General features: G+C 44.6%; 1 protein-coding gene across 2 annotated transcripts; it reads left to right on the forward strand.

Annotated features, from left to right (window-relative positions):
* The first annotated feature begins 638 nt into the window (after positions 1-638).
* On the forward strand, positions 639-26,655 carry LOC138958055 (vesicle-associated membrane protein 7-like). 2 transcript variants are annotated; one of them, XR_011453276.1, is made up of 7 exons: positions 639-754; positions 4,475-4,629; positions 9,306-9,402; positions 20,253-20,354; positions 21,215-21,376; positions 21,932-25,996; positions 26,204-26,655. XR_011453276.1 is itself a non-coding variant. In XM_070329107.1 (6 exons), exons 2-6 carry the CDS (start codon positions 4,481-4,483, stop codon positions 22,124-22,126), a joined length of 705 nt encoding a protein of 234 aa, XP_070185208.1. In that variant the 5' UTR covers positions 639-754; positions 4,475-4,480; the 3' UTR covers positions 22,127-26,655. The 2 variants fall into 2 exon arrangements, 1 of the variants encoding a protein (XP_070185208.1); XM_070329107.1 differs by having other exon boundaries at positions 21,932-26,655.
* The last annotated feature ends 106 nt before the right edge of the window (positions 26,656-26,761 follow it).

Raw genomic sequence — 26,761 nt, forward strand, 5'->3', positions numbered from 1 at the left:
TTGGGAGCTTGGCCGGTGAAAGCTGTGCGGCATTAAATTGTTTGTTCTGCAGTGGAGGTACTCTGGCAATTCTCGAGAGAAGCACGTGTTCTGACACAGAATTAGCTTGTTTTTGTTTGGGTGGTTTTCAGTTCTACACCGATCGAGTTATGCGGATACAGCTATATCAGTGCTATCAAAGATCTGCTAATACTGAGCGTAGCAGTAGAAGACCTTTGGTGCTACAATGTTCATCTGTTTATCCTGTGTCTATTCTTTGTTGGCTTTTTCGTTAGCCGGTCTTCTTCATTGTTCTTCATTGTGGGCTTCTTTTTTATGGCACACTAAATTTGTGAGCTCAGTTATACCGCGAAAGTGTTATTTCCTTTGTTATAATTTTCCGTCCGATAGTTTTGGTCAGGAAAGCAAACCGTGACGGGCGTATTTAGAGACGAACTGAGCCGGCAGATAAGAATACTGCTGTTACTTTTACTGGAATCTCATTAAACTCTGTACTCAGTGTTCTTAGTAGAGTCCGACCTAGCTTTCAGGTTCATTTCCTTTTCCTCGAGGTTGTTCCGATTGTGTTTCGGATATCGAAAGTGCAGATATATTATTTCTGAAAAACAATGTTCCCGAAACTACACATTTTGGTCCAAGGGAAGCAACTGTAGTAGCAATAGCGTCGGGTCTGATGTCACGCCTCCTCTGGATGCCATAACAAACGCGACAACATCCGCCTCTTTTGATCTGACGGAGTCAATTCACGCTCGGGGTAAACGAAGCTTTTCTCGTCAATCTCTTCCTCTTTTTTTGTTGGGATTAACATCCACTGTTTTGTTGTTGAGAATAACAATGATATTTTTCTGGTTAAGTGAAAGTAAGCAGAACATTGCCAGCTTGGTAAAAGTTGTTTTTCGCTATTTAAAGTCAAACATAGTTTGTATACGTCGCAGTCAGCAGAGAAGGTAAACCGTAAGGTTGTTGTAAGCCTTTTCTCTGCCATTGTCACTGATTCTGTCATCCTCACAGGTCGTCTGCTTCGAAAAAATTTCGTCTTTTCAGGAATGTATTGTTGTGTTGTTCGTGTGATTATCATTATGTGATTATATAATTTATAAGCAATAAGGTGAGTCTTTATCAAGTTTGTATTATTAATCATAATCATAAAGGATGTGGTTGTGGGACATGTCATATGTCAAGCTTATTATCATGTAGATCAGGGCAACATCACAAACAAGAGGAAAAGCAATCCTGATTCCTATGCTTGATTCGTAAAGCAGATAGGTATTTTTGTTGATGCCCGAACTTTGCCAACTCAACACAGAGAAATTCTCTTTGTTTACATCAAATATAAACATAAGAACACACATTCTGAAGTCAAGGTTTCTGAATTATTCCTCGCGTAACTTTGACACTGTAAAATACGCTTGGTGTGCTTAATTAATAGACCCAATTGGTATTCTAAGCTCTCGCAAACTTCAGAGCTCAGCAAAGCATGTGGTACAGCTATTCCGTGCGAGCTGCAAAAGCCAAGGTTTGAAGGTCTTGCGACGTTCAAAGCGTAACAAACAGCGTTTCTCGCGGATATCTCGCGATAGCTGCTCAGATACCGAAAAGGTCTATTGTGGCATACTCCAGATATATTAACAGCTATTGTGTTTTCAGCGTAACAATAGGGTCCGATATTTAGACGAGACAAGTATAATGCCGACGAGTCGAAGACGAGTCGCATTATACTTGTTCGAGTCTAAATATCGGACCCTATTGCTACGCTGAAAATACAATAGCGATTATATAGCTGTTCTGACCTTGATTTGTTGTTCCAAACTTACAAAATGACAGTTTTTGCGTCGATGCGTTGATCTCAGGTTTTGATAGCAGACGCCGTTTCTTATGCGCATTAGTTTTGCGCAGGCGCCACACTGACTTTGGAAAAAAACTCGATTTGACAACACAGCTGTTAAACAGCTTTTTATTAGTTCTTTCGAATACAACAAAAAGAAGTTTGAGTTTTTTGAGTCACTTGAGAAAAAGTGACTCTATGTAATCGGTCAGTGTTAGTCTGTCCGGCCGGCCGTCCGGCCGGCCGTCCGTAGACACCACCTTAACGTTGGACTTTTCTCGGAAACTATCAAAGCGATCGGGCTCATATTTTGTTTAGTCGTGACCTCCAATGACCTCTACACTTTAACGATGGTTTCGTTGACCTTTGACCTTTTTCAAGGTCACAGGTCAGCGTCAAAGGAAAAATTAGACATTTTATATCTTTGACAAAGTTCATCGGATGTGATTGAAACTTTGTAGGATTATTCTTTACATCAAAGTATTTACATCTGTAGCCTTTTACGAACGTTATCAGAAAAACAAGGGAGATAACTAGCCTTTTCTGTTCGGCAACACACAACTTAACGTTGGGCTTTTCTCGGAAACTATAAAAGTGACCGGGCTCAAATTTTATGTGAACGTGACTCCCAGTGACCTCTACACTTTGACGTCTGCTTTGGTGACCTTTGACCTTTTTCAAGGTCACAGGTATGTCTTGAAGGAAAAAAATTGAAATATCATATCTCTGAAACTATTCATCGGATTTGATTCAAACTTTATAGGATTATTCTTTACATCAAATTATTTACATCTGTATTGTGTTGTGAATAGCAATTTCTTCCTGTCCATCTGATGCCTCATATAATATTCAGAACTGCGAAAGTGACTCGATCGAGCGTTTGCTCTTCTTGTTTAATTTTGAACAAGACTACTTATGAAGAAGACCAAAACACAACATAAACGGAAAACTAGAAACATCTGAAGAACTAGGATGCAACAAGGGGAGGAGAAGAGAACAGCTAATCGCGAGCAGACGGCAGCGAAGTTTTCAGTTTGGGTGAATGGCATTTATACTTGTCTCGTCATGAAGCAATTTTTTCAACCTCAGTTATAAACGACTAGATGAATGTTAGTGCCATGGGTTGTACAAAGCCGAATGCGAAAATCTGTGTCAGTTGGCAAATGTGAACTGAGCTCACAGACACCTTGGACCTAATATTAGGTCCAAGCAGGCATACAAAAACGGCTGTTCTGTTGTACTCCCCTGTTTGTACTACATCTTTCGACTTTGGGCATTTTGTGGTGTTTAGGGACAGAAAATAATAGGTTTAGTCCTGTTTCATCGAGAAGTTAGCAGGACATCCAGCCAACACACACTATCGACATTTGTAAAGCTGAAAAACATTCCCGAGAAGAATTTCAAGTTGTCAGTGTATGCTGTTGTCGATCAGTGAAACATCGTGTGGTACAGGTGGGTAAACCGGAACCATGCGTCTTTGTTATTGACAATATGCTTTTGGATATTGAGAAAAATGGCCGACTTCCGTAGCATTATGCTTTGATGATCGGAAGAGACCATCCAATCACAGCCCCCGACTTCCCCCACGTGTTCATCAGAATAGCTATATATATATATATATATATATATATGGCCCCTTGAAAGTAACATGACACACTGAAATAAGAGTGAACATTTTGAGATTGACTCAGTGTGACAGCGAAGCTCAGCTCACACTTTGCTGAATTTCACTACAGTCCAACCTCCTTTTAGGACCTCCAAAAATGAGAGAAAAGTCAGGTCTTAAAAAGGAGGGAGTCTTAAAAAGGAGGGAGTCTTAAAAAGGAGGGAGTCTTAATATGGGGGTACATTTACACAGGTTAAGAAGAGAAAGTCTGACAAAACACGGTCTGGAAAGGGAGGGAATCTTAAACTTGGGGAATCCTAGAAATGGGGTTCATCACGTGAGTCTATACAAGTATTATGAATCATTTAGGATGTGTGTATGGAACAATTGCTTTGATTGCTTCTCTCTGTGTGAAGTTTGTGTCGTGCAAAGTTGTTGTGATTTCAGCCAGCCATGACAATCATCTACAGCTGTGTGTCTCTGTGTGTGAATGTCGTTGAACAGTTTGTGTGATGTTGTTGTTGTGATTGCCGGTAGCCATGACGATCATCTGCAGCTATGTGTCTGTGTGTGAATGTTGTTGAACAGTTAGTGTGATGTTGTTGTTGTTGTGATTTCAGCCAGCCATGACAATCATCTACAGTTGTGTGTCTCTGTGTGTGAATGTTGTTGAACAGTTAAGCTGTGTTTCCATATCGATATCGCGACGCGACGGCGGCACGATGGTTGCGGCGAGGTGGCGGCAGCGTCAAAACCGATCGCTACAGTAGTATCAAAGAACGCGTGTTTCCATATGCGACGCGAGTCCATAAGTAGCTTCAAATAAAGTTTCTCTTAATTACGGTATGGTTGTGTGAGGTTTTGACCGATTTATAAGAAGAAGTCAAGCCAGAGAGAACAAAAATCTGCCTGCAGCGCCGCTTTTAATGGAAACACTCACAGCGAAATTCGCTAGCGGCATCGCGAGTTTATCGCCATGGTGCTGCCGCCACGTCACTTAATGGAAACATAGCTTTAGTGTGATGTTGTTGTTGTGATTGCAGGTAGCCATGACGATCATCTACAGCTGTGTTGCGCGGGGCACCACGGTCCTATGCAGCAACCAGACGGGCAACGGAACGTTCAGCGACACCATCAAGTCCATGCTCAACAACATTCCATCCAGCGGCGACGGCAAGAGAACCTACACTGCTCACAAGTCAGTCAAATCTGCCAGTTAGTCAATTCACCAGTTAGTCAGTCGTTCCACCAGTTAGTCAGTCGTTCCACCAGTTAGTCAGTCAGTCTGCCATTTAGTCAGTTGTTCCACCAGTTAGTCAGTCGTTCCACCAGTTAGTCAGTCAGTCTGCCATTTAGTCAGTCGTTCCACCAGTTAGTCAGTCGTTCCACCAGTTAGTCAGTCGTTCCACCAGTTAGTCAGTCAGTCTGCCATTTAGTCAGTCATTCCACCAGTTAGTCAGTCAGTCAGCCATTTAGTCAGTCGTTCCACCAGTTAGTCAGTCGTTCCACCAGTTAGTCAGTCAGCCATTTTAGTCAGTCGTTCCACCAGTTAGTCAGTCGTTCCACCAGTTAGTCAGTCAGTCGGCCATTTAGTCAGTCGTTCCACCAGTTAGTCAGTCAGTCTGCCATTTAGTCAGTCGTTCCACCAGTTAGTCAGTCAGCCATTTAGTCAGTCGTTCCACCAGTTAGTCAGTCAGTCAGCCATTTAGTCAGTCGTTCCACCAGTTAGTCAGTCAGTCAGCCATTTAGTCAGTCATTCCACCAGTTAGTCAGTCGTTCCACCAGTTAGTCAGTCGTTCCACCAGTTAGTCAGTCAGTCGGCCATTTAGTCAGTCGTTCCACCAGTTAGTCAGTCAGTCTGCCAGTGAGTCAGTCGTTCCACCAGTTAGTCAGTCAATCTGCCAGTTAGTCAGTCGTTCCACCAGTTAGTCAGTCAGTCAGCCATTTAGTCAGTCAATCTGCCAGTTAGTCAGTCGTTCCACCAGTTAGTCAGTCAGTCTGCCAGTTAGTCAGTCGTTCCACCAGTTAGTCAGTCAGTCTGCCATTTAGTCAGTCGTTCCACCAGTTAGTCAGTCAATCTGCCAGTTAGTCAGTCGTTCCACCAGTTAGTCAGTCAGTCTGCCATTTAGTCAGTCGTTCCACCAGTTAGTCAGTCGTTCCACCAGTTAGTCAGTCAGTCTGCCATTTAGTCAGTCAATCTGCCAGTTAGTCAGTCGTTCCACCAGTTAGTCAGTCAGCCATTTAGTCAGTCGTTCCACCAGTTAGTCAGTCAGTCAGCCATTTAGTCAGTCGTTCCACCAGTTAGTCAGTCAGTCTGCCATTTAGTCAGTCGTTCCACCAGTTAGTCAGTCAGCCATTTAGTCAGTCGTTCCACCAGTTAGTCAGTCAGTCAGCCATTTAGTCAGTCGTTCCACCAGTTAGTCAGTCGTTCCACCAGTTAGTCAGTCAATCTGCCAGTTAGTCAGTCAGTCAGCCATTTAGTCAGTCAATCTGCCAGTTAGTCAGTCGTTCCACCAGTTAGTCAGTCAGTCTGCCATTTAGTAAGTTGTTCCACCAGTTAGTCAGTCGTTCCACCATTTAGTCAGTCGTTCTACCAGTTAGTCAGTCAGTCTGCCAGTTAGTCAGTTGTTCCACCAGTTAGTCAGTCAGTCTGCCAGTTAGTCAGTCGTTCCACCAGTTAGTCAGTCAGTCTGCCAGTTAGTCAGTCGTTCCACCAGTTAGTCAGTCAGTCAGCCATTTAGTCAGTCAATCTGCCAGTTAGTCAGTCATTCCACCAGTTAGTCAGTCGTTCCACCAGTTAGTCAGTCGTTCCACCAGTTAGTCAGTCAGTCTGCCATTTAGTCAGTCGTTCCACCAGTTAGTCAGTCGTTCCACCAGTTAGTCAGTCAGTCTGCCATTTAGTCAGTCGTTCCACCAGTTAGTCAGTCAGTCTGCCATTTAGTCAGTCGTTCCACCAGTTAGTCAGTCGTTCCACCAGTTAGTCAGTCGTTCCACCAGTTAGTCAGTCAGTCTGCCATTTAGTCAGTCGTTCCACCAGTTAGTCAGTCAGTCAGCCATTTAGTCAGTCATTCCACCAGTTAGTCAGTCGTTCCACCATTTAGTCAGTCATTCCACCAGTTAGTCAGTCAGTCTGCCAGTTAGTCAGTCGTTCCACCAGTTAGTCAGTCAGTCTGCCAGTTAGTCAGTCGTTCCACCAGTTAGTCAGTCGTTCCACCAGTTAGTCAGTCAGTCTGCCAGTTAGTCAGTCGTTCCACCAGTTAGTCAGTCAGTCAGCCATTTAGTCAGTCAATCTGCCAGTTAGTCAGTCGTTCCACCAGTTAGTCAGTCAGTCTGCCATTTAGTCAGTCATTCCACCAGTTAGTCAGTCGTTCCACCAGTTAGTCAGTCAGTCTGCCATTTAGTCAGTCGTTCCACCAGTTAGTCAGTCGTTCCACCAGTTAGTCAGTCAGTCTGCCAGTTAGTCAGTCGTTCCACCAGTTAGTCAGTCAGTCTGCCAGTTAGTCAGTCGTTCCACCAGTTAGTCAGTCAGTCTGCCAGTTAGTCAGTCGTTCCACCAGTTAGTCAGTCAGTCTGCCATTTAGTCAGTCGTTCCACCAGTTAGTCAGTCATTCCACCATTTAGTCAGTCGTTCCACCAGTTAGTCAGTCGTTCCACCAGTTAGTCAGTCAGTCTGCCATTTAGTCAGTCGTTCCACCAGTTAGTCAGTCAGTCTGCCATTTAGTCAGTCGTTCCACCAGTTAGTCAGTCGTTCCACCAGTTAGTCAGTCAGTCTGCCATTTAGTCAGTCGTTCCACCAGTTAGTCAGTCGTTCCACCAGTTAGTCAGTCAGTCTGCCATTTAGTCAGTCGTTCCACCAGTTAGTCAGTCGTTCCACCAGTTAGTCAGTCAGTCTGCCATTTAGTAAGTTGTTCCACCAGTTAGTCAGTTGTTCCACCATTTAGTCAGTCGTTCCACCAGTTAGTCAGTCAATCTGCCATTTAGTCAGTCGTTCCACCAGTTAGTCAGTCAGTCAGCCATTTAGTCAGTCGTTCCACCAGTTAGTCAGTCAGTCTGCCATTTAGTCAGTCGTTCCACCAGTTAGTCAGTTGTTCCACCAGTTAGTCAGTCAGTCTGCCATTTAGTCAGTCGTTCCACCAGTTAGTCAGTCGTTCCACCAGTTAGTCAGTCAGTCTGCCATTTAGTCAGTCGTTCCACCAGTTAGTCAGTCGTTCCACCAGTTAGTCAGTCAGTCTGCCATTTAGTCAGTCGTTCCACCAGTTAGTCAGTCAGTCTGCCATTTAGTCAGTCGTTCCACCAGTTAGTCAGTCGTTCCACCAGTTAGTCAGTCGTTCCACCAGTTAGGCAGTCAGTCTGCCATTTAGTCAGTCGTTCCACCAGTTAGTCAGTCGTTCCACCAGTTAGTCAGTCGTTCCACCAGTTAGTCAGTCAGTCTGCCAGTTAGTCAGTCGTTCCACCAGTTAGTCAGTCGTTCCACCAGTTAGTCAGTCAGTCTGCCATTTAGTCAGTTGTTCCACCAGTTAGTCAGTCGTTCCACCATTTAGTCAGTCGTTCCACCAGTTAGTCAGTCGTTCCACCAGTTAGTCAGTCAGTCTGCCATTTAGTCAGTCGTTCCACCAGTTAGTCAGTCAGTCTGCCAGTTAGTCAGTCGTTCCACCAGTTAGTCAGTCGTTCCACCAGTTAGTCAGTCAGTCTGCCATTTAGTCAGTCGTTCCACCAGTTAGTCAGTCGTTCCACCAGTTAGTCAGTCGTTCCACCAGTTAGTCAGTCAGTCTGCCATTTAGTCAGTCGTTCCACCAGTTAGTCAGTCGTTCCACCAGTTAGTCAGTCGTTCCACCAGTTAGTCAGTCAGTCTGCCAGTTAGTCAGTCGTTCCACCAGTTAGTCAGTCAGTCTGCCATTTAGTCAGTCGTTCCACCAGTTAGTCAGTCGTTCCACCAGTTAGTCAGTCGTTCCACCAGTTAGTCAGTCAGTCTGCCATTTAGTCAGTCGTTCCACCAGTTAGTCAGTCAGTCTGCCAGTTAGTCAGTCGTTCCACCAGTTAGTCAGTCGTTCCACCAGTTAGTCAGTCGTTCCACCAGTTAGTCAGTCAGTCTGCCATTTAGTCAGTCGTTCCACCAGTTAGTCAGTCAGTCTGCCATTTAGTAAGTTGTTCCACCAGTTAGTCAGTCGTTCCACCAGTTAGTCAGTCGTTCCACCAGTTAGTCAGTCGTTCCACCAGCTAGTCAGTCGTTCCACCAGTTAGTCAATTCACCAGTTAGTCAGTCAGTCTGCCAGTTAGTCAGTCGTTCCACCAGTTAGTCAGTCGTTCCATCAGTTAGTCAGTCCGTTCCACCAGTCAGTCGTTCCACCAGTTAGTCAGTCGTTCCACCAGTCAGTCGTTCCACCAGTTAGTCAGTCGTTCCACCAGTCAGTCGTTCCACCAGTTAGTCAGTCAGGGGATAGTGTTTGGTTTTCTGGTCAGGGGTTAGTTAGTTTCAGTATGCAGCTTGCGAGTTTTCATTATACAGAACTTTTCTAGGCTAACATTCAGAACAGCATGTATACATGTGCATGAATATGTTTTTGTTTTTGTTGTTTTTATTTTCGTATGCTGATTTCATTGTGCGTTTGGAGTTGTTAATTATTTTATGTATACATATTATGATGTAGCATCTTGTTGCCTGACTTTCAGAAGGGGTATTTCCCCATTTGTTGTTTTCTGAAGTTTAAAAGAATTATGAATTTAGCAGTCAGTTACTTTGTGTTGTGATAAGTATTTTGCATTGCATGGTCCAGTTGAGTATTTTCCTCATTGATAGAAGAACTGTTGTTGTCTGAAGTGTTTTAGCATGATTGATTACATGTAGCATGTGACGTTTTCATTTTGTTGTGACAGCAATGACTACCACTGTTTGATAGAGAATGGCATTCTGTATGTCTGTGTCACTGAATCGGGTGTCAACAAGCAGCAACCTTACAGCTATCTCGCAGAGGTAATGATAATAATGATAATAACGAGAGCTTATATAGCGCAAACCACAGTGAACTGTGCTCTCCGCGCTTTACATATTAACTATGAACAAAAACCATACTATTTAAACATCAAATACATATACATTCTAACAAAATAACATCACAATAAACTTACAGGAACACATGAAAGGTAACATTCTTTTGTAGTGCTTTGTATTATTTTAGTCTGCCTGTTGTGCAGTAATTTTGTATTCAGCAAGAATTTGGGTAAGGTAAGAATCGTATTAGTTAGTACATTTATTTTGATGTTAACAATATTGTAGTGTTCCATTTGTCTTCATGCTTGTGGCGCCACCAATGTAATTTCTCAGATTTGAGATAATAAAGTTACTTTGATTTGATATTTGAATGGTAGAGCTTACATTGCAGTGTTGTTCCCATGGGTCAGTTGGACCTGGATTCAAAATATGTATCGGTCAAAATGTCCTGACCGCAAAATATTGTTGTGTCAAAACGTGTTCCATTTTTCAAAACATCGGACATTGGACTTGCCTGGGGTCAGAACAATGCGTCAGATGAAAAAAGTATGCTTGCATTATCCAAGACCAAGGCCTGGGAACAACACTGCAAATATTGGAAATTTGCATGCATTATAATCGTTTTTCTGTTTCTTAAATCAAAAAAACAAGAAAGGAAAGTTGTTGGAATGTTTGTTGTTGACAAAACAATACGTTACAGTCACAAATATATCGACCCAACAGTCTTTTAGGTGCACAGACAAAAACTAATATCTTGATGAAATGTCCGGCCGCTTGCCAGGAAGTCACAAGCGAATGAACCTTAATGCTGTTTAGTGTTCAAAGTGATTTTTTGTGTTTAATAACTCTTGAGTCTAAGTTTTTTTTAGAATTAAAGTATTCAGTCTATCTCCTGAGAAAATATTTAAAAAAAAATGTTGTACAGTCGGTTGCCATGGTAGCAATCCAAGATGGCCGCCAAACAGCACATTTTCAAAATAGTAAGGCTTTTATAAAACTGCATGGAATTTTGTTTTGAAGCTTGTTATGTGTACTTTAATACAATGCCAAGAATTTGTTCAGAGAATATTTTTGATCTGTCCATTCTTTTAAAAGATATTAGTGATAAAAATGAGTGATGTTGAATTTTATGAAAAAACATCCAAAAAAATTATATAACTTCTCACACACACACAAATTCCACAATACACTCTGAACATTTTGGAGAAAATAACTTACTTAAGATGTATGCAAAGTTTCAACAACGGAAGTTTATTAGAAAACATGGCTCAGGCTTTTGAAGTGACTTAAATGTAGTTTTGAGAAAATGCACAAAACGTGAAGAAAATTGAATTTTTGTACAGTACACAAACATTTACATACATGTAACAAAACAATGCTGACTCTGAAATCAATTCTTGCTTGATTCCATAAGAAAAACAGAAACTAAATTCAACAAAAATGAAAAGAAAAAAACAAGTGTTCCGCAAGCACCAAATAACCTGTTCCGAGGTCGCAATGATCAACTCTCATCAGTAATGTGCACGCTGCATAAAGTATGCCCATTCAAAATTCCCAACTTGTTACCAGTCGAGCCGCTTGTCTTGGACCTCTGTTGGACTTTATTTGAATAATCATCGAGTCATTTAACAGTGTCTTTTACTTTTTATACTACAATATTTTGGTTGACTTCTGTGAATTGCCTTGCAATGCCTTGTCACTTTGGAAGCTCCTCTCCAGCTTCCACCTCTGCATCTGTAGAGAGAACATAAATTCAAAATTAATGTCTATTCAGACAAACTGAAATACTGCTATTCACTATTCTAAATGATTACCACCCTCCCCCACACACATTCGAAAAGGGTATTGTTCTGTGAGGCAAAAAAAAAAAAAAGTGTGGTTACGGTAACATAGCCAAAAAAAATAGGGTAGGTAGGTAGGCAATCACTTTTTCTTTTTTTTTAAACTTTTTTTTCTAATGTGTACAAATTAAACCTACTTGACAGGGAAATAAGTGTGCGACTCGGGCGCTTTCGCTTTCATTGCGTTTTTTGCACTCGTTTTTTGTTTTTTGTTTTTGTTTTGACAAATGTAATAAAAAGTTATAGGATCGGCCCCTAAAAATAGGGTAGGTCGGGTTACCGTAACCACACCTATTTTTTTTTAGGCCTGATCAAATGATATGTGTGTGCATGCATATTTAAGTGCTGACAGTCAAGCAGTGAACAAATACATATATTTTTATTGAATAATCATGTGAATGGTGCTAAGGCGGTAGAGGGCTAGTGAATGGTCTGGCTTACAGCTTTTGCACATACAGTGCACGCAGAAACCATATGGTCTGCAAGAGAAGTATGACCACAAGCAATGTTCACTCACTGGGCCATGTGAATGCATGTTTGTTTGTGCTACAATAAAACTATGATCACAGGAGAAAGCTATATATGCTTGAGAAAATAAATGAGGAAAAAACACTGACAACCAAGCTTCACAGTAGCAATTTAATATCATATTCTTACTCCGAATCACATTAGCATTGAGTCACCTGAGATGCTTATCACTGAAAAACGCTTACCCGGCTAAAGAATTTAAAGGGAAGCAACCCCATCACCAAAACGAAAGTGAAAGTAGCTTTGGTAATGGGCCAGTACACCGGGAGTTACCTCCCATACGGGTGTATGCCACGTCACTTCCTCTAGGAACACGTGCCTATTATCATACGTCTTTTTCACCTCGGAGAGGACGGTTCACTTTTTGACGCTCTGTGGCTGACCTTGTGTGTTTGAGTGACACCCGCCGGCCACGTTACCCAGCTTGTCTGCTCGCCTTGCCTACAGTTTGGTGAGCTCGTTCCCGTTTGTTGTTGGTTGTTTGCGCTGTTTCGTTACTGTACGTTGTCCGTTTTTTACGGACTTGTGTGTCAGTGACTTGCGTGTTTCGCCATTTTGTTGTGTGAGTTAGTTAGCTAACTCGTGTGACTTTGCTAGTAGCTCTGCGTGCCCTCTTTCTGTTTGGGCAAGTGTAGCTTTAGTATTTTGTTGACGCGTAAGCGTGTGTGTTTACTGTGTTTTCAGTCGTTTTGACTTACGTTTCAGTAAATCTTTTTACTTTGCCACGTGTTGTTGACGTTTGTGTCAGTGTCTTGCGTGTCGCCATTTTGTTGTGTGAGTTAGTTTTCTAGCTCGTGTGACTTTGTTTGTAGCTCTCCGTGCCTCTGCTTGTGGGGCAAGTTTAGCTATAGTATTTTGTTAACGCATTAGTGCGTGTGTTTACTGAATTTTCCAGTCGTTTAGACTTATGTTTCAGTAAATTTTTTCGCGTTGCCACGTGTTGTTGTCAACATGTCTGATTCAGACAAGCGCCGTGGCAAGTCGGACCCCAAGGGGAAAATTAAGGCTAAGTCTTCCTCTTCCAAAGCAACGTTACTTGTTACAGACCAAGAGCGTAACACTTTGTTGGCTGTACCAATTTCGGCGCCTAGCGCTGTTACTACTTCTGCTTCTTTTGCGGCGCCTTGCGCTACTGTTACTTCTGCACCTGTCTCTACATCGGAGACTTCGTCTTCTTTGTTAGCACCTGGACAAGGTGCGTTGGTTTCCTCTCTGTTAAAGTCACTGGTTCCAGAAATCCGCAGCTTGGTGCAGGCAGAATTTCAGCGTTCCGTCGCCAGCAGTTCGGCGTTTCCGGCATCTGGCAGTGACGTCCGGGCATTGGCTTCCGTGTCTTTGTCCTCCACTTCCGGCTTGGAGCAGCGTCCTCCCTCTTCAGCGTCGGTTGGTAAGCAGAGCTGGTCCGATAGCCCTCGTGAGGCGCCTGGACGTTCTCCTTCGGGGGACAGCTCTTTCGCATCGGGTCACGACCGATACCTTGCTGATCTTTCATTTCCGGCGATAACCTACGAGGCCCCGGACTTGTTCGAACAGCGGCGGCAGTCGGTTTCGACTGCCGCATTTCCGGCACTTGCCGGAAGTGATGATCCGTCCGCTCCGGCACGCTACGGCGGTCGCGGCAGGATGGAGTATTCACTGACTTCCGGTCCTTCCGGATCGCGAAGTCAACCAGTGCAGTCTTCACTTCCGCATTTTGCGGTTCCGTTGACTACACTTCCGGTTTCGGCCGGAAACGCTTCTTCCTCTTCTGGTGGTTCCTTCCGGATACCAGATAGTGGATTACAGCGTGCGCCTTCCGGCTTTCAAGCGCCTAGGCTTGAGCAGGCATCACTCCACTCAGTCGGGGGAGTGACGTCAGCTCATCCAGCTCCGGTTTTTGCGGATGGTCGTCCTGCTTACCCTTTACCTTCACAGGGTTTTGGGCGGCAGGATGACGTTAGTGCTCAGGCTTTTCCGGTTTCCGGTTTGCCAGGGCATGCTTCTGCTTCCGGAACTGGTGACTTCGGTCATGGTTCCACGTGTGACTATTCTGATGCTCCATCAGTGGTCAGCGAGGAGTCGCGGGGCGTGTTTCCGTCGAAGCTCAAGTCTGTTCTTGACGTCGCGGCGGAAGTAACGTCTCGTTATTTTCCTGAAGGGGTGGTGGCTGCGGACTCTTCCGCATCATTCGTTCCTTCTGCCATGGCGGACTTCCGGCCGGCACAGGAGGATGTTTCTTCCTTCCGGTTCGCCGAGTCTCCGTCAGTGGCTTACCAACTTTCGCATTCACTGGTTCGTCCAGCACATGCGGGGAGTGGTATTCGGCCAGTGCCTGTTCCGTTACTGCTTCCTTTTGGTCCAGTTCCGGAATCAGCTCAGCAGTGGGTGGCTTCAGCTGCCCAAGCCTCTTCCTTCGTGCCTACGGCCAATAGGAAGCTTGGCATGCCCAATCAGAGCCAGAATTGGCTGGCGTCTTTTGCACTCCCTAGGGCTACCCTTCCGGTTTCCCGGGAATTGCTGCCTCTTCTGGCTAAACCGATCAAGCGTGATTCGGTTTTGCCGGTTTCCGAGGCTTCCCTCCTCTCTGCTGAGGAGGTTGGACGTCGGCAGATCGAACTGTCCTCCATTGCGGAGACTCTCGTTCGGGCTCTGTCTCGGGCATTGACCGATTCGCTAGTTCCTTTCACTCTCAGTGAAGAACAGAATGCGGACGATGTCTCTGCGCTTTTGACCGCATTGGCCAAGGTCAATGAGGAACAATTGCGTCTTTCCTCCCTGCAGTACACCCAAGCGGTACTCTGCAGGAGGGATCTCTTCCTCTCGCAGTCCCAATTCACGGAGCTGGCTACTAGGGAGACCTTGAGAGTCTCCCCGGTCTCAGAGGAGTCTCTCTTCTGTCCGCTGGCACTGGATGCCAGACAGAAGGAGATTCAGTCAAACAAGGACAGTCAGTTCCTTGACTACACTCTGAAGGGGGTGAAACAGTCTCAGCCTTCTAAACAGAAGCAGGCTCAGACATCGTCTAACCCCAAGCCAGCTCAGAAGCGGCAGGCTTCGCCGGCCGCTCGTGGTGGGAAGAAGAGGACGGCATCGGGGAGGGGGCGTGGCGGCTCTGGAAGTAAGCCACACCCCCAATGAAGCGCTCCCGATCTCACCTCCCTCCCGCCCTCCACCTTGGTGATGGCGGGAGGCCCCTCCCGGGCACTTTCTCGTTGGATGTCGGTAGTAGACAGCCAATGGATTGTGGGAGTGGTGAGTTCGGGCTTCCGTCTACTCTGGCGGGAGGAAAAGGCGCCTCTTACCCGAGTGCCTCCGCGGTTCAAGCCCCCCTTCTCGCAGGAAGCACGTTCCGTCTTGCAGTCGGAAATTGCCTCCCTGGAGCAGAAGGGCGCGGTGGAGAGAGTTCGGGTCCACAGCTCCCTGGGATTTTACGGGCGTCTGGTCGCTGTTCCCAAAGCATCAGGAGGATGGCGTCCCGTGTTGGATTTATCTCTCCTCAATACTTTCTTGAGGGAGATAAAATTCAAGATGGAGACGCCAGCCTCTGTCCGAGACTCTCTCCGCCCAGGAGACTGGGTGACCTCGATCGATCTCACGGACGCATACTTTCACATTCTTATGCATCCGACCGACCGGAAATGGCTTCGTTTCCGGTGGGGAGATCAGATCTACCAGTTTCGCGCACTCCCTTTCGGGCTGTCTCTCGCACCGTGGATTTTCACCATGGTGGTGAGACAGGTCTGTGCACTGGTGAGGTCCCAGGGTATCCGTCTGCGGGCTTATCTGGACGACTGGCTCATCATGAACCAGTCCCAGAGCGGCTGTTCGCAGGATACCCTGACGGTTCTTCGAGAATCCAACTGGTTGGGGTTCTCGATCAACCGGGTAAAGTCGGAGCTGACCCCGTCACAGACATTCACTTATCTGGGGATGTCTTTCGACACGGTCGCTTGGACTGTCCAGCCTTCTCAGAGAAGGGTGGACAAGCTCCAAGCTCAGATTCGCTCCACTTTACCTCTCCTGATGGCTCCCATCCGCTCGCTCGCCTCCATCTTGGGGCAGATGGAGTCTATGGCTCTTCTGGTTTCACTGGGCCGGGTCCACAAATGTCCGCTTCAGTTCGCGCTGAAGCCGTTTGTGGACTCTCCTCTGGTGGACTGGGACGCCCTCATCCCTTTGCAGGGATGGTTCCAGTCTGCGACCCTTCCGTGGTTGCACACGGAGTGGGTCTGCAGAGGTGTTCCGATCGTCGTGCCCCTCCCCGACCTGGACCTCTTTACAGATGCGTCCAGGGAGGGTTGGGGGGCACATACAGATCTTCAGACTCCTCCCTTTCCGTTACTCAGCCGAGTAATCCGGAAAGCGGAGATGGAGGAGCCGGCCCTTCTTCTTCTGGTCGCTCCTCTGTGGCCGTCGCAGGTCTGGTTTCCAGATCTTCTTCGGCTTGCCCAAGGGCCCCCCATTCCTCTCGCACTCGTGCGAGGGGAACTAGTGCAGCCCCGAACAGGCATTCCACACGAGGAGCCCAGTCTTCTGAAGCTTCACGTGTGGAAGTTGTTCGGGACTCGCTGAAGCGCTCTGGGGCGTCGTCTTTGACTCTGGACTTGGTGGCTCGCTCGCATAGAGCGTCCACCTCTTCAGTTTATGCTTCCCACTGGAAGGCATGGACTGCCTGGTGTTCAGCTAGAGGGGTGAGTTCGGTGGCTCCGCGCTCTATTCAGGTCGCTAACCACCTCTCTTTCATGTCTTCACAGGGCGCCTCAGTCTCCTCGTTGAGGGTCCGGCGCTCCGCTATCTCGGCGACTCTTCAGCAGATTGGTCGTTCTGTTCGAGTCGGGGGCGTTATAGCTGCAGTCATTAAAGGGGCTGCTCTTAAGGAAGCTAAAGCTCGTTTGCCCGCTCCCAAGTGGGACTTGTTTTTAATCCTGGAATTCCTTCGTTCTGCGGATTTTGAGCCTTTAAGCGAGGCCAGTCTGTTCAATGTCACTCGCAAAGCGCTGTTTCTCCTTTTGTTGGCTACGGCCCGACGGGGTAGCGAGGTCCACGCCCTGTCGGGTCAGCCTGGAGATATCTCCTTTGAGCCGGACGGTTCCGCATCTTTGCGTTTCCGGCCTGGTTTCCTGGCCAAGAATCAGTCTCCGGGGCAGGCCTCTCCGCTGGTTAGAGTTAAGGCTCTGACCAGCGCGTTGGCCCCGGGTGACCCCGATTCGGTCAATTGCCCTGTGAGGGCACTTCGTCTGTACTTAGCCCGGACTCAGCCGATTCGGTCTAGTTCTCAGAAGTTGTTGTTTATCTCTCTCCTTACTAGGCGCGAGAAAGATTTGTCGAAGGTAACGTTGGCCCGGTGGGTGTCCTCGCTCATCAAGCAGGCTTATGAGTGGAGGCGCACAAAGAGGGGGGGGGTTATGCCCTCCTTGCCACTTGACTCGGCCCGAGCCCATGAGACGAGGGCGTGGGCATCCTCTCTGGCAGTTCTGCGCTCCAGACGTCTAGAGGAGGTGCTGACAACTGCGTATTGGCGTTCCGAAGATGTTTTCATAAACTTTTATCTTCGGGACGTCACAGCTCTTCGACAGGATGGCTCCAGAGGCCTTCCAGCGCTCATAGCAGCAGGCCAGTTCCTGTCCAGAACTTGATGGTGAGTTTTGATTCATTTCTAGCCCACCGCCTTGTTGATGTTATCTGCTAATGTGATTCGGAGTAAGAATATGATATTAAATGGAAAATTTCCTAAATAAATTATCATTTAATTAATATACTTACCCGAATCACATACTGTATTCCCTCCCACCTGCCCCGCTTATGGTTTTAAGATTTTTTAAAGCCGTATGATAATAGGCACGTGTTCCTAGAGGAAGTGACGTGGCATACACCCGTATGGGAGGTAACTCCCGGTGTACTGGCCCATTACCAAAGCTACTTTCACTTTCGTTTTGGTGATGGGGTTGCTTCCCTTTAAATTCTTTAGCCGGGTAAGCGTTTTTCAGTGATAAGCATCTCAGGTGACTCAATGCTAATGTGATTCGGGTAAGTATATTAATTAAATGATAATTTATTTAGGAAATTTTCCATTTAATTACCCATAACAAACGTTGCATCCTATTCAGTGTCTTTGCATCAGGATGTGTTACTTTGATTCTGTACTTCAGCATAACAATCACACACAAAAAAACAGAGCCAGAGCCGCACACATAACACTTTTTTTTATATAAACTTGTACTTTTTTTTTTAAACAATTAAAGAAGAAAAAATACATACCTACTACCAGCTCATAAGCTGCTTGGAGTCTTCCCTGCTGTGCTTGGGCTAGCATTCACCTGCACCAGACTTCCCGGGATATGCATGGTGCAGCACCATGGCTGAACAGTCATTTTCGTACTGGTTGTTCTTTTTTAAAGGAGTTCATTTAACTTTTTCCCGGAGAAAAAAAAAGCCTTCTCGTTGCCATAGATAGCGAAATCCGTGTTGTCCGTATTGCCGTACGCATTCCGCTCCGCAACTCTAAAATAAGTCCTGGTTCAAAACACTCATGGCAACGTGCTTCACACGTACACCACCGATGGTTATTTCTTGCTCCATTCCATCTGTTGCAAGGGAAGCCGCATAATTTTCTGCCAGTTTTCATTTTGGAAGAAGAAGAATGCACAAACTTGATCTTCAGTCTCAGATTCGTTTGTAGCAATAGCAGACGACACTATCGACTCGCACATTCGTTTTATTCTTCTGTCACGCAAGCTTCTGCAACTGAGTTAATTTTACCCGATAATCTTCTCCTTTGCGTATCTAGCACTGAAACCGGGGCAACACTTGTGACAAACTGAAGTTTCCAGAAAGATATGCAAGGAAAATCGCAGTCGTAGGTATTTCACATTGCCTTTGTCAACTTCTGGCGGAAATCAGAAATACTGCATCCGTGGAAGGCCGAATTTAACCGAACGAGACCGAGCATAAACAAAGTTTAATATCCGCGATTCGATTGGTCAGTAGCGAAAACTATACATACGGAATCTTCCGGAATCTTCCTCGGTTCTCTTCGGCTCAATGGAATGTCTTCAGGTTGCTGTTAGTGTTACTAACGGCGCGAAATCCGTAAACGGGAATTCCCGTTGTGCGCGTCATGAACTGAGCTTTGCAAAGAAAAGACAACTCATTCCAGTCATGCAAACGTGACTACGGTTGACGATGTGTTTAACTCACAGTCAACTCCCCAACATACGCATTTTTGTGCTGTTTTGTGTGTTTTCAATACAAAATTGCAAACACATACATTTTTCATTTAGCCGTTTTGACAATTTATGATTAATTCTGATCTAAAATAAACCAGAAGAGGTTCAAAATCCAGAATCAGAAAGAAAACGGGAATGACCAGGGAACAAGAAAATCACTTTTTTCACTGTGGTGTCTGCCCTTAAACTTTGTTGAAAAAAGAACTTCTGTCAAGTGTAAAAAAAATCATTTAAACCAGCTAGACATCTACATGGGATAAAGAATCGCTCCAATACGAGGGGCGGGGATGTAGCTCAGTCGGTAGCGTGCTGGATTTGTATCCAGTTGGCCGCTGTCAGCGTGAGTTCGTCCCCACGTTCGGCGAGAGATTTATTTCTCAGAGTCAACTTTGTGTGCAGACTCTCCTCGGTGTCCGAACACCCCCGTGTGTACACGCAAGCACAAGACCAAGTGCGCACGAAAAAATCCTGTAATCCATGTCAGAGTTCGGTGGGTTATAGAAACATGAAAATACCCAGCATGCTTCCTCCGAAAACGGCGTATGGCTGCCTAAATGGCGGGGTAAAAACGGTCATACACGTAAAAGCTGTGGGAGTTTCACCCCATGAACAAACAAACAAACAAACAAGCTCCAATACGAGCATATCATCACATACAATCATGTCCCTAATAACTTAGCTACCTGTGAGGACGTTAAGTCCCCCACCCCTCCCCTCTTTTAATATCCAATACGATGATCATTTAAGAAACCACAGGTGTGCAAGACATCCACACAAGATAGAGAATCCTTCCAATGCGATGCACGCCCAAAGGCAACAGGTGTGCAAGACATCCACACAAGATAGAGAATCCTTCCAATGCGATGCACGCCCAAAGGCAACAGGTGTGCAAGACATCCACACAAGATAGAGAATCCTTCCAATGCGATGCACGCCCAAAGGCAACAGCCTGGTTGCATCCTATTCAAATTGTTACTCTTTGTTGTTCAATTCATTTCGTCTACAGTGGAACCACCCTTTTGTAAGACCCTCCCATTTCACACTTCCCTCCTTTTCAGGCCGTGTTTATTCAGACTTTCTGTTGATAACGTCTGTTAGTTTACCTCCATTTTAAGACTTTCTCCTTTTTTAATTCCAGAAGGTCACTGTCCACTGCTTGGGTAATGTACTATACAATCACATAAAGACGGTTCATAGTTAGGACAAAAAGCATCTTGAGAATTGTCAGCAAGATGTGAGTGTCTAATTTGTTTCTCAGATCAAGAGGCGGTTCCAGAGCGGGCCATTGGCAGGTCGAGCCGTGACCGCTGGATTTGGTGAACTGGACCGCGACTTCAACTTTGTGCTGGCACAGCAGATGGTGAGTGTCTGTTCAGACCTGGGAGCCATTACGATTGCGCCGTATTTTGTACGCATGATTGTCTAGAATACGATCAGTACGGTCAGTGGACAAAAATATGACAACAATTCCTAGACCACTTTTCTTCACAAGCGCATCCCGAAGCCGATCCAGTATTTTGACACATGATTACAGTTATTGTCAGTAAACATTGAAAGAAGCATTTGTTTTAAATGTATTGGTAAACTTAATTAGCGGTGTTTGAATCATGGATGTTTAAATGCTGTGTGGAGTATGCTCATTTTTCTGAAAATACACCAAGTTTGTAATGTTTTACACATTGATGCAAAAAGACGTAAGACTAAGTTTTCTGAACAGAACTAGACAACGGCTGTATAACCTGTGAAGTTGGGAGAAATACTGAGAAATACACATATAACAAATAAATCAACTTTGCGTCCTTATGCTTTTTCTATCAATCTAAAACTCAGAGGCATGGCTCCGATGTGCAGATTTTCACAAGAAAAAGGCATCATATTGAGCGGACACTGCATTGCATACACATAGTAGTCTGTTATTTGTTGTCATTGCTGGTTTTTAATTGGTGGACCACGTGTCATTGTTTGACACACTAAAGTGGGGCCTAACTCTTCCACAACGCTTGAAAATCGTGACAGAGTTATTTCTCTACATCGCTTTTTGCTTTTATGTTTTACAATTGAATGCACAAATTAACATTCACTCTTTTGAAGTCTTGGCCAGCTGCCTAAATATGAGTGTTAGTGGATGTTCAATGGTGTGTCGCCCGTCGCGATATAACCCTTCGTGGTTGAAAACGACGTTAAACACCAAATAAAGAAAGAATTGTGTGTCTGTGACAGAAAAACTTCTCCAAGGCCGGCGGTGGCGGAGACACAGTCAGCAAACTGCAATCACAAGTGGACGAGGTCAAGGGGGTCATGACCCAGAACATCGAGAAGGTCATGGAGCGTGGCGACCGTCTGGAGGATCTCATGGATAAGACGGAAGAGCTAGAGAACTCAGTGAGTTATGTGTGTGTAGTGGGGTGGGGTTCAAGACCTAGAACATGGAGAACCACGTGAAGCTTGGTGAGAATCTCATGAGTAAGACGGAGGGGCTGGAGAACTCGGTGAGGTGTGTGTGTGTGTGTGGGGGGGGGGGGGGGGGTCATGACACATCAAGAAAGGCATGGAGCATGGTTGAGAATTCTATAGATAAAAGAGAGGAGGTGAGGCCTCTGTGCGTTATGGGTGGGGGGAGGGTACAAGGAAAGGGGGGGGGGGGGAGGGTACAAGGAAATGGGGGGGGGGGGAGGGTACAAGGAAAGGGGGGGGGGAGGGGGAGCGTGAGAAAGGCTTATAGTAGTCCACAGCTTGGATGACATTTGCACATTTGTTGTTGTTGCTTCAAAAGCCAAAATTGTGCAAAGGAAAGCAATGCGTTTCTGCAGTTTGAAACAGACAACGGCATAATACTTCCTGTCTTTCACTGCAGTGCATTTTCTTTCTGCAGTTTGAAACAGACAACAGCATAACACCTCCTGTCTTTCACTGCAGTGCTTAATTATTCTTTTCCAGGCCCAAAACTTCCAGCGGACAAGTCGCAAGATCTCACGGCGCTACTGGTGGAAAAACAAAAAGATGACGCTCATCATCTGCGGCGTCAGTCTACTGGTCGTCATCGTCATCGTAATCATCATCTTGTTCTCCACGGGAGTGCTCCCCCCTAAGTCTAGTGACGACAGCGGCAGCACCACCACTAAAGCGCCTTGAACAGGACTTTGTGTTAATATAGCCTGACAATGTTTTATGAGAAGTAACCTTTGTCTCACTTTTTCCTGCTGCGTTTTTTTAAAAACATATTTTTTGAGAGAGTCAGGTTTTTTCTTCTTTCCTCCTTTCTATGTTTGTAGCTGTGTAGCTTTGTGTCTTCTTTGGCTCTCTTTTTGTGAGTTTTTGAAAGGTCTTATGTGTACATTTGTTGATTTGCCATACATGATTTTCTGTTTTGTTTTTCTTTGCTGCTTAACTCACTTGAGATGCTTCTTGCTGTGTTATCTTGGTTTTGTAGCAAGCATTACTGAAATATGTACACTGAGCTTACATGATTTGTGGCAAGATATAGCAGATCCCGTTATACTTATAAATTATAAGATGTTTCGTGGCTTGTTGTAAGACCAGCTTTTGTGTCAATCCGAGGGAAGCATATCGTCTTCTGTTTTATCTATCGACAGAGGCTGCAAGGCCAAAGTTGATAAAGATGTGACAGAAGACTATATGCTCCCTGAGGATTGACAAAACATGCTGGTCTGGCAACTAGCCATCAAACATTGTTTTTGTCATCATTTTGGTACAGTACGTGGGACCAGCCAAGTGGCCCTACATTGCAGGTGGCCTGTCGTGACAGGTATATTTTGGAAGAGATAATAGACAAAGGGACCTCAGAATGTGTCCTTTTAAGGGAGGTGTCCTGTCATGGGAGGGGCCACACATGGCAGGTACCACTGTATTACAAATGTACGCTCAATCACCCACAGGGAGCCAACGTTGTGAAAAGTTATTTTCACAATGCAATTAAGGGCCCCAATGCGTGTCAGAAGTTCCAAGGGGATCATAGAATTAAGGAGGGGGGGAGGGGGGGGGGCAAATGTACAGGTGTCGTACAACTTGTGTTTGATGACGTCCAAGGGGATCACACAATTACGTATAATTACCAAGGAGGGAGTTTCACAATCTTCATTGAGAGCTAACCTTTGGACAACAAGGTTTAAAGGGAGGCTTGTTGAACATGTTTCACTGTAGCTGCTAGGCTATTCACTGCAGCTGCTAGACTCCCTGGCGATATAACCTTCGTGGTTGAAAACGACGTTAAACACCAAATAAAGAAAAGAAAAGCTGGTAGACTATTCACTGTCGCTGGTAGATTATTCACTGTAGCTGGTAGACTATTCAATGTAGCTGGTAGACTATTCACTGTCGCTGGTAGACTATTCACTGTAGCTGGTAGACTATTCACTGTAGCTGGTAGACTATTCAATGTAGCTGGTAGACTATTCACTGTCGCTGGTAGACTATTCACTGTAGCTGGTAGACTATTCACTGTAGCTGGTAGACTATTCACTGTAGCTGGTAGACTATTCACTGTAGCTGGTAGACTATTCACTGTAGCTGGTAGACTATTCACTGTCGCTGGTAGACTATTCACTGTAGCTGGTAGACTATTCACTGTAGCTGGTAGACTATTCACTGTAGCTGGTAGACTATTCACTGTAGCTGGTAGACTATTCACTGTCGCTGGTAGACTATTCACTGTAGCTGGTAGACTATTCACTGTCGCTGGTAGACTATTCACCGTAGCTGGTAGACTATTCACTGTAGCTGGTAGACTATTCACTGTAGCTGGTAGACTATTCACTGTCGCTGGTAGACTATTCACTGTCGCTGGTAGACTATTCACTGTAGCTGGTAGACTATTCACTGTAGCTGGTAGACTATTCACTGTAGCTGGTAGACTATTCAATGTTGCAGGTACAGATGGGAACTAGCATCACTTGTTGTGTGTTACCTTTTGATGCCAATGTATCCACTGGAAACAAAGTCTCACATCATTTCTTTGTTTTAATCCAATGCTTTGAATGGCAGAGATCGAGTGAAAGGGTACTTCTACATTTTACATCTGTTATATGGCCCAGCATCTTACGAACAACTACAACAATGTGGTATGTGTGGTATTGTTGTTTGCTTGTTTTGTGTGTGTGTTTTTCCCCCTGATTACCTGTTCATAATCAAATCATGTGTGAACGTCTTATAAACGTAACACGAAATCAAATAACTTAAATTGGTTGTTTTATATCAAAGTTGATATTTTTTTTAATATATACTGGGCAACAAAAGAAACGCGAAAAAATTCTGCAATGTTTGTGATTGACAAAATCTCAAACAATTATGGACAAAATTTTCATGAAGGCATGTTTGACTTAGCTGTTGCTTGATTATTTTGATGCTGCGACTGTTTTAATACACGGGACAAGTAGGTTTAACGTTAACAAAGTTTTGGAGGTCTCGCTCAGTCAGCCTTCATCGCGCTCTCTGGCCACTGATCGGACACTGGTGGCTTCCAATGATGTTCCTGGTAGTGTCAGTGGCTGAATTGAATCGATGTCGAAGACGTTGTGGCAGGAAATTGCGATCTTGTCTTATTGGGGTAATGCGAAAAAATCCACCACGTTACATAACTGCAGGGCTTCCAATGTCACCAGAACATTGCAGAAGGTGATAAACTGTTGGAATATGCACGTTTAAAGCACATGCCAGCGCTTCTGGATCACCCCCAGCTTTAAATCGACCTGGCATTTTGGTGGTGTCAATCTTGGCATCCTGGCTGTTTCAAAAGTGAGACTGGCAGCAAGCGTGCCATGGTCTCTTTTGATTGCTAATGCATTAGTGAACACATCTCACACATCAGATTTCTCCTGCTCTACTTGCACGTGCTGCGAGAGTGCATTATGTGTTTAACGTTAAACCTGCTTGTCTCGTGTGTTAAAACAGTCACAGCATCAAAATAATCACACAAAAGTAAGGTCAAACATGCCTTCATTAAACTTTTGTGGTTTAATAATTCTAACTCTATAATTGTTGGAGATTTTGTCAATCAAACAATGATGAATTTTTTCGCGTTTCTTTTGTTGCTCGGTATATATTTGACTTTTCCCACATTTGACATTCCAGAAATGTCTTTCTTGGCATAATTGTTGTGTCTGTTTTTGCGACAAGAAGTTGTTTTTTCTCTGTTAAGCAAGTCTGGTCTTTACAGGTTAGTGAAGAAAACTGCAACCGCCAAACAGCTTTGCAGTCTTCGACTAATCATGTAATCTGTGAGGCTTGATATATTAACAGATACAAATGATGTTTTAGTCTTTTCAAGTTTTCTTATGCTTGGTTTAGAAATAGATTTTAAAAACGGTACATGTACCAGTATTTTTATAATCAGAGTAAAACAATCATGACTTACACATGTTATGTTTGTATAGAGCATGCTGCTTGGCTTGCAGTAGATTGTTTGTTGTATCTTAGTGTGTGCCATGCACTTGTTGATTGCACATATTGAGTGCTTGCGGACTTGACCAGTGTGGTACATTGCAATGCTCTGAGAAGAGAGGGTGGTGTTTGGTGGACCATGTCTATTTCTGTTACAGGATCTATGGCGTGTCACGTAGCACGTTGCAGGTTGCTATAGGTTGTTCATCTTTAACTGTTGAAGAACTTCTTCAGGTGCAAAAAGTAATGTTGGACAGTACAAGTCCTACGTGTGGTGAAAGTTTTTACTTTCTAACAGGGTTTTGTTTTCAAACTTTCAGATAATTTAATGACTACATTCCGGTGATAATTTTAGTATTTTTTCATTCCTGAGTTACTTACAATCAGAATTGTGTGCAAATTTAAAATCTTTTTTTTTTGCTGTGCTGTTTTTTCTTTCTTCTGTACATATTTTCTAAAAATAATGTATAGTTGTTTTGATTTGTTGTTGATATAAACATGGGATCCTTGCTTTTGTGAATTTGATTTTTGGGGGGGTTTCTGTGCCTGTGTTGTAGGTTCCACTGTATAGACACTATCTCATGTCAAATCAATCTGCTGAATGAGGTAGGTAAGCCTCTCCAGTCATATAACTGTATAGACACTATCTCATGTCACATCAATGTGGTGAATGAGGTAGGTGAGCCTCTCCAGTCATATAACTGTATAGACACTATCTCATGTCAAATCAATGTGGTGAATGAGGTAGGTGAGCCTCTCCAGTCATATAACTGTATAGACACTATCTCATGTCAAATCAATGTGCTGAATGAGGTAGGTGAGCCTCTCCAGTCATATGACTGGTATTACCATCAAGACCTCATCACAAAGGTCTGCTCTCAAACGCACCTGCCTAGGTTTTTCTATGACAGGTAGTAATGTGCCTTCTTTTTGTTTTGAATCTTTTGTGTGCCTTTTCCAAGATCAAATTATTTTTGTATGCTTTCTTTACAGTTTGCTTGTTACGCAATATGTACTTTGAAAGAAAGACACTGAACTGTATAAGGTGCGTTTCAGTTCGTGGGGGGATGGAAAAGACAGTAGAGAAATTGTTGAAGTACTTACGCTTGTAGTTAGAAATATAAGGTATTTTCAGCTTTCTGGTTTCAGACAGGCAATTTCATTGTCTGGATATTTGTGAAAGTTTACATTGTCATAATTATGTCGAAAGGACTTTTGCAGCAAAAAGATATGACAAAATAAAAGAATGGAAATATGAAAGCACACATTCAAGATGTTTGTCTCTTTGTGATCTAAACCTGTGTTCCGTGTGTATGCCAGTGTATTGGTGCCAGATTCATACTCATTTCTGATGTTGATCAAGTCTTAACC

Source organism: Littorina saxatilis, linkage group LG2 (genome assembly GCF_037325665.1).
Source record: "Littorina saxatilis isolate snail1 linkage group LG2, US_GU_Lsax_2.0, whole genome shotgun sequence".
Classification (NCBI taxonomy): Eukaryota; Metazoa; Mollusca; class Gastropoda; order Littorinimorpha; family Littorinidae; genus Littorina; species Littorina saxatilis.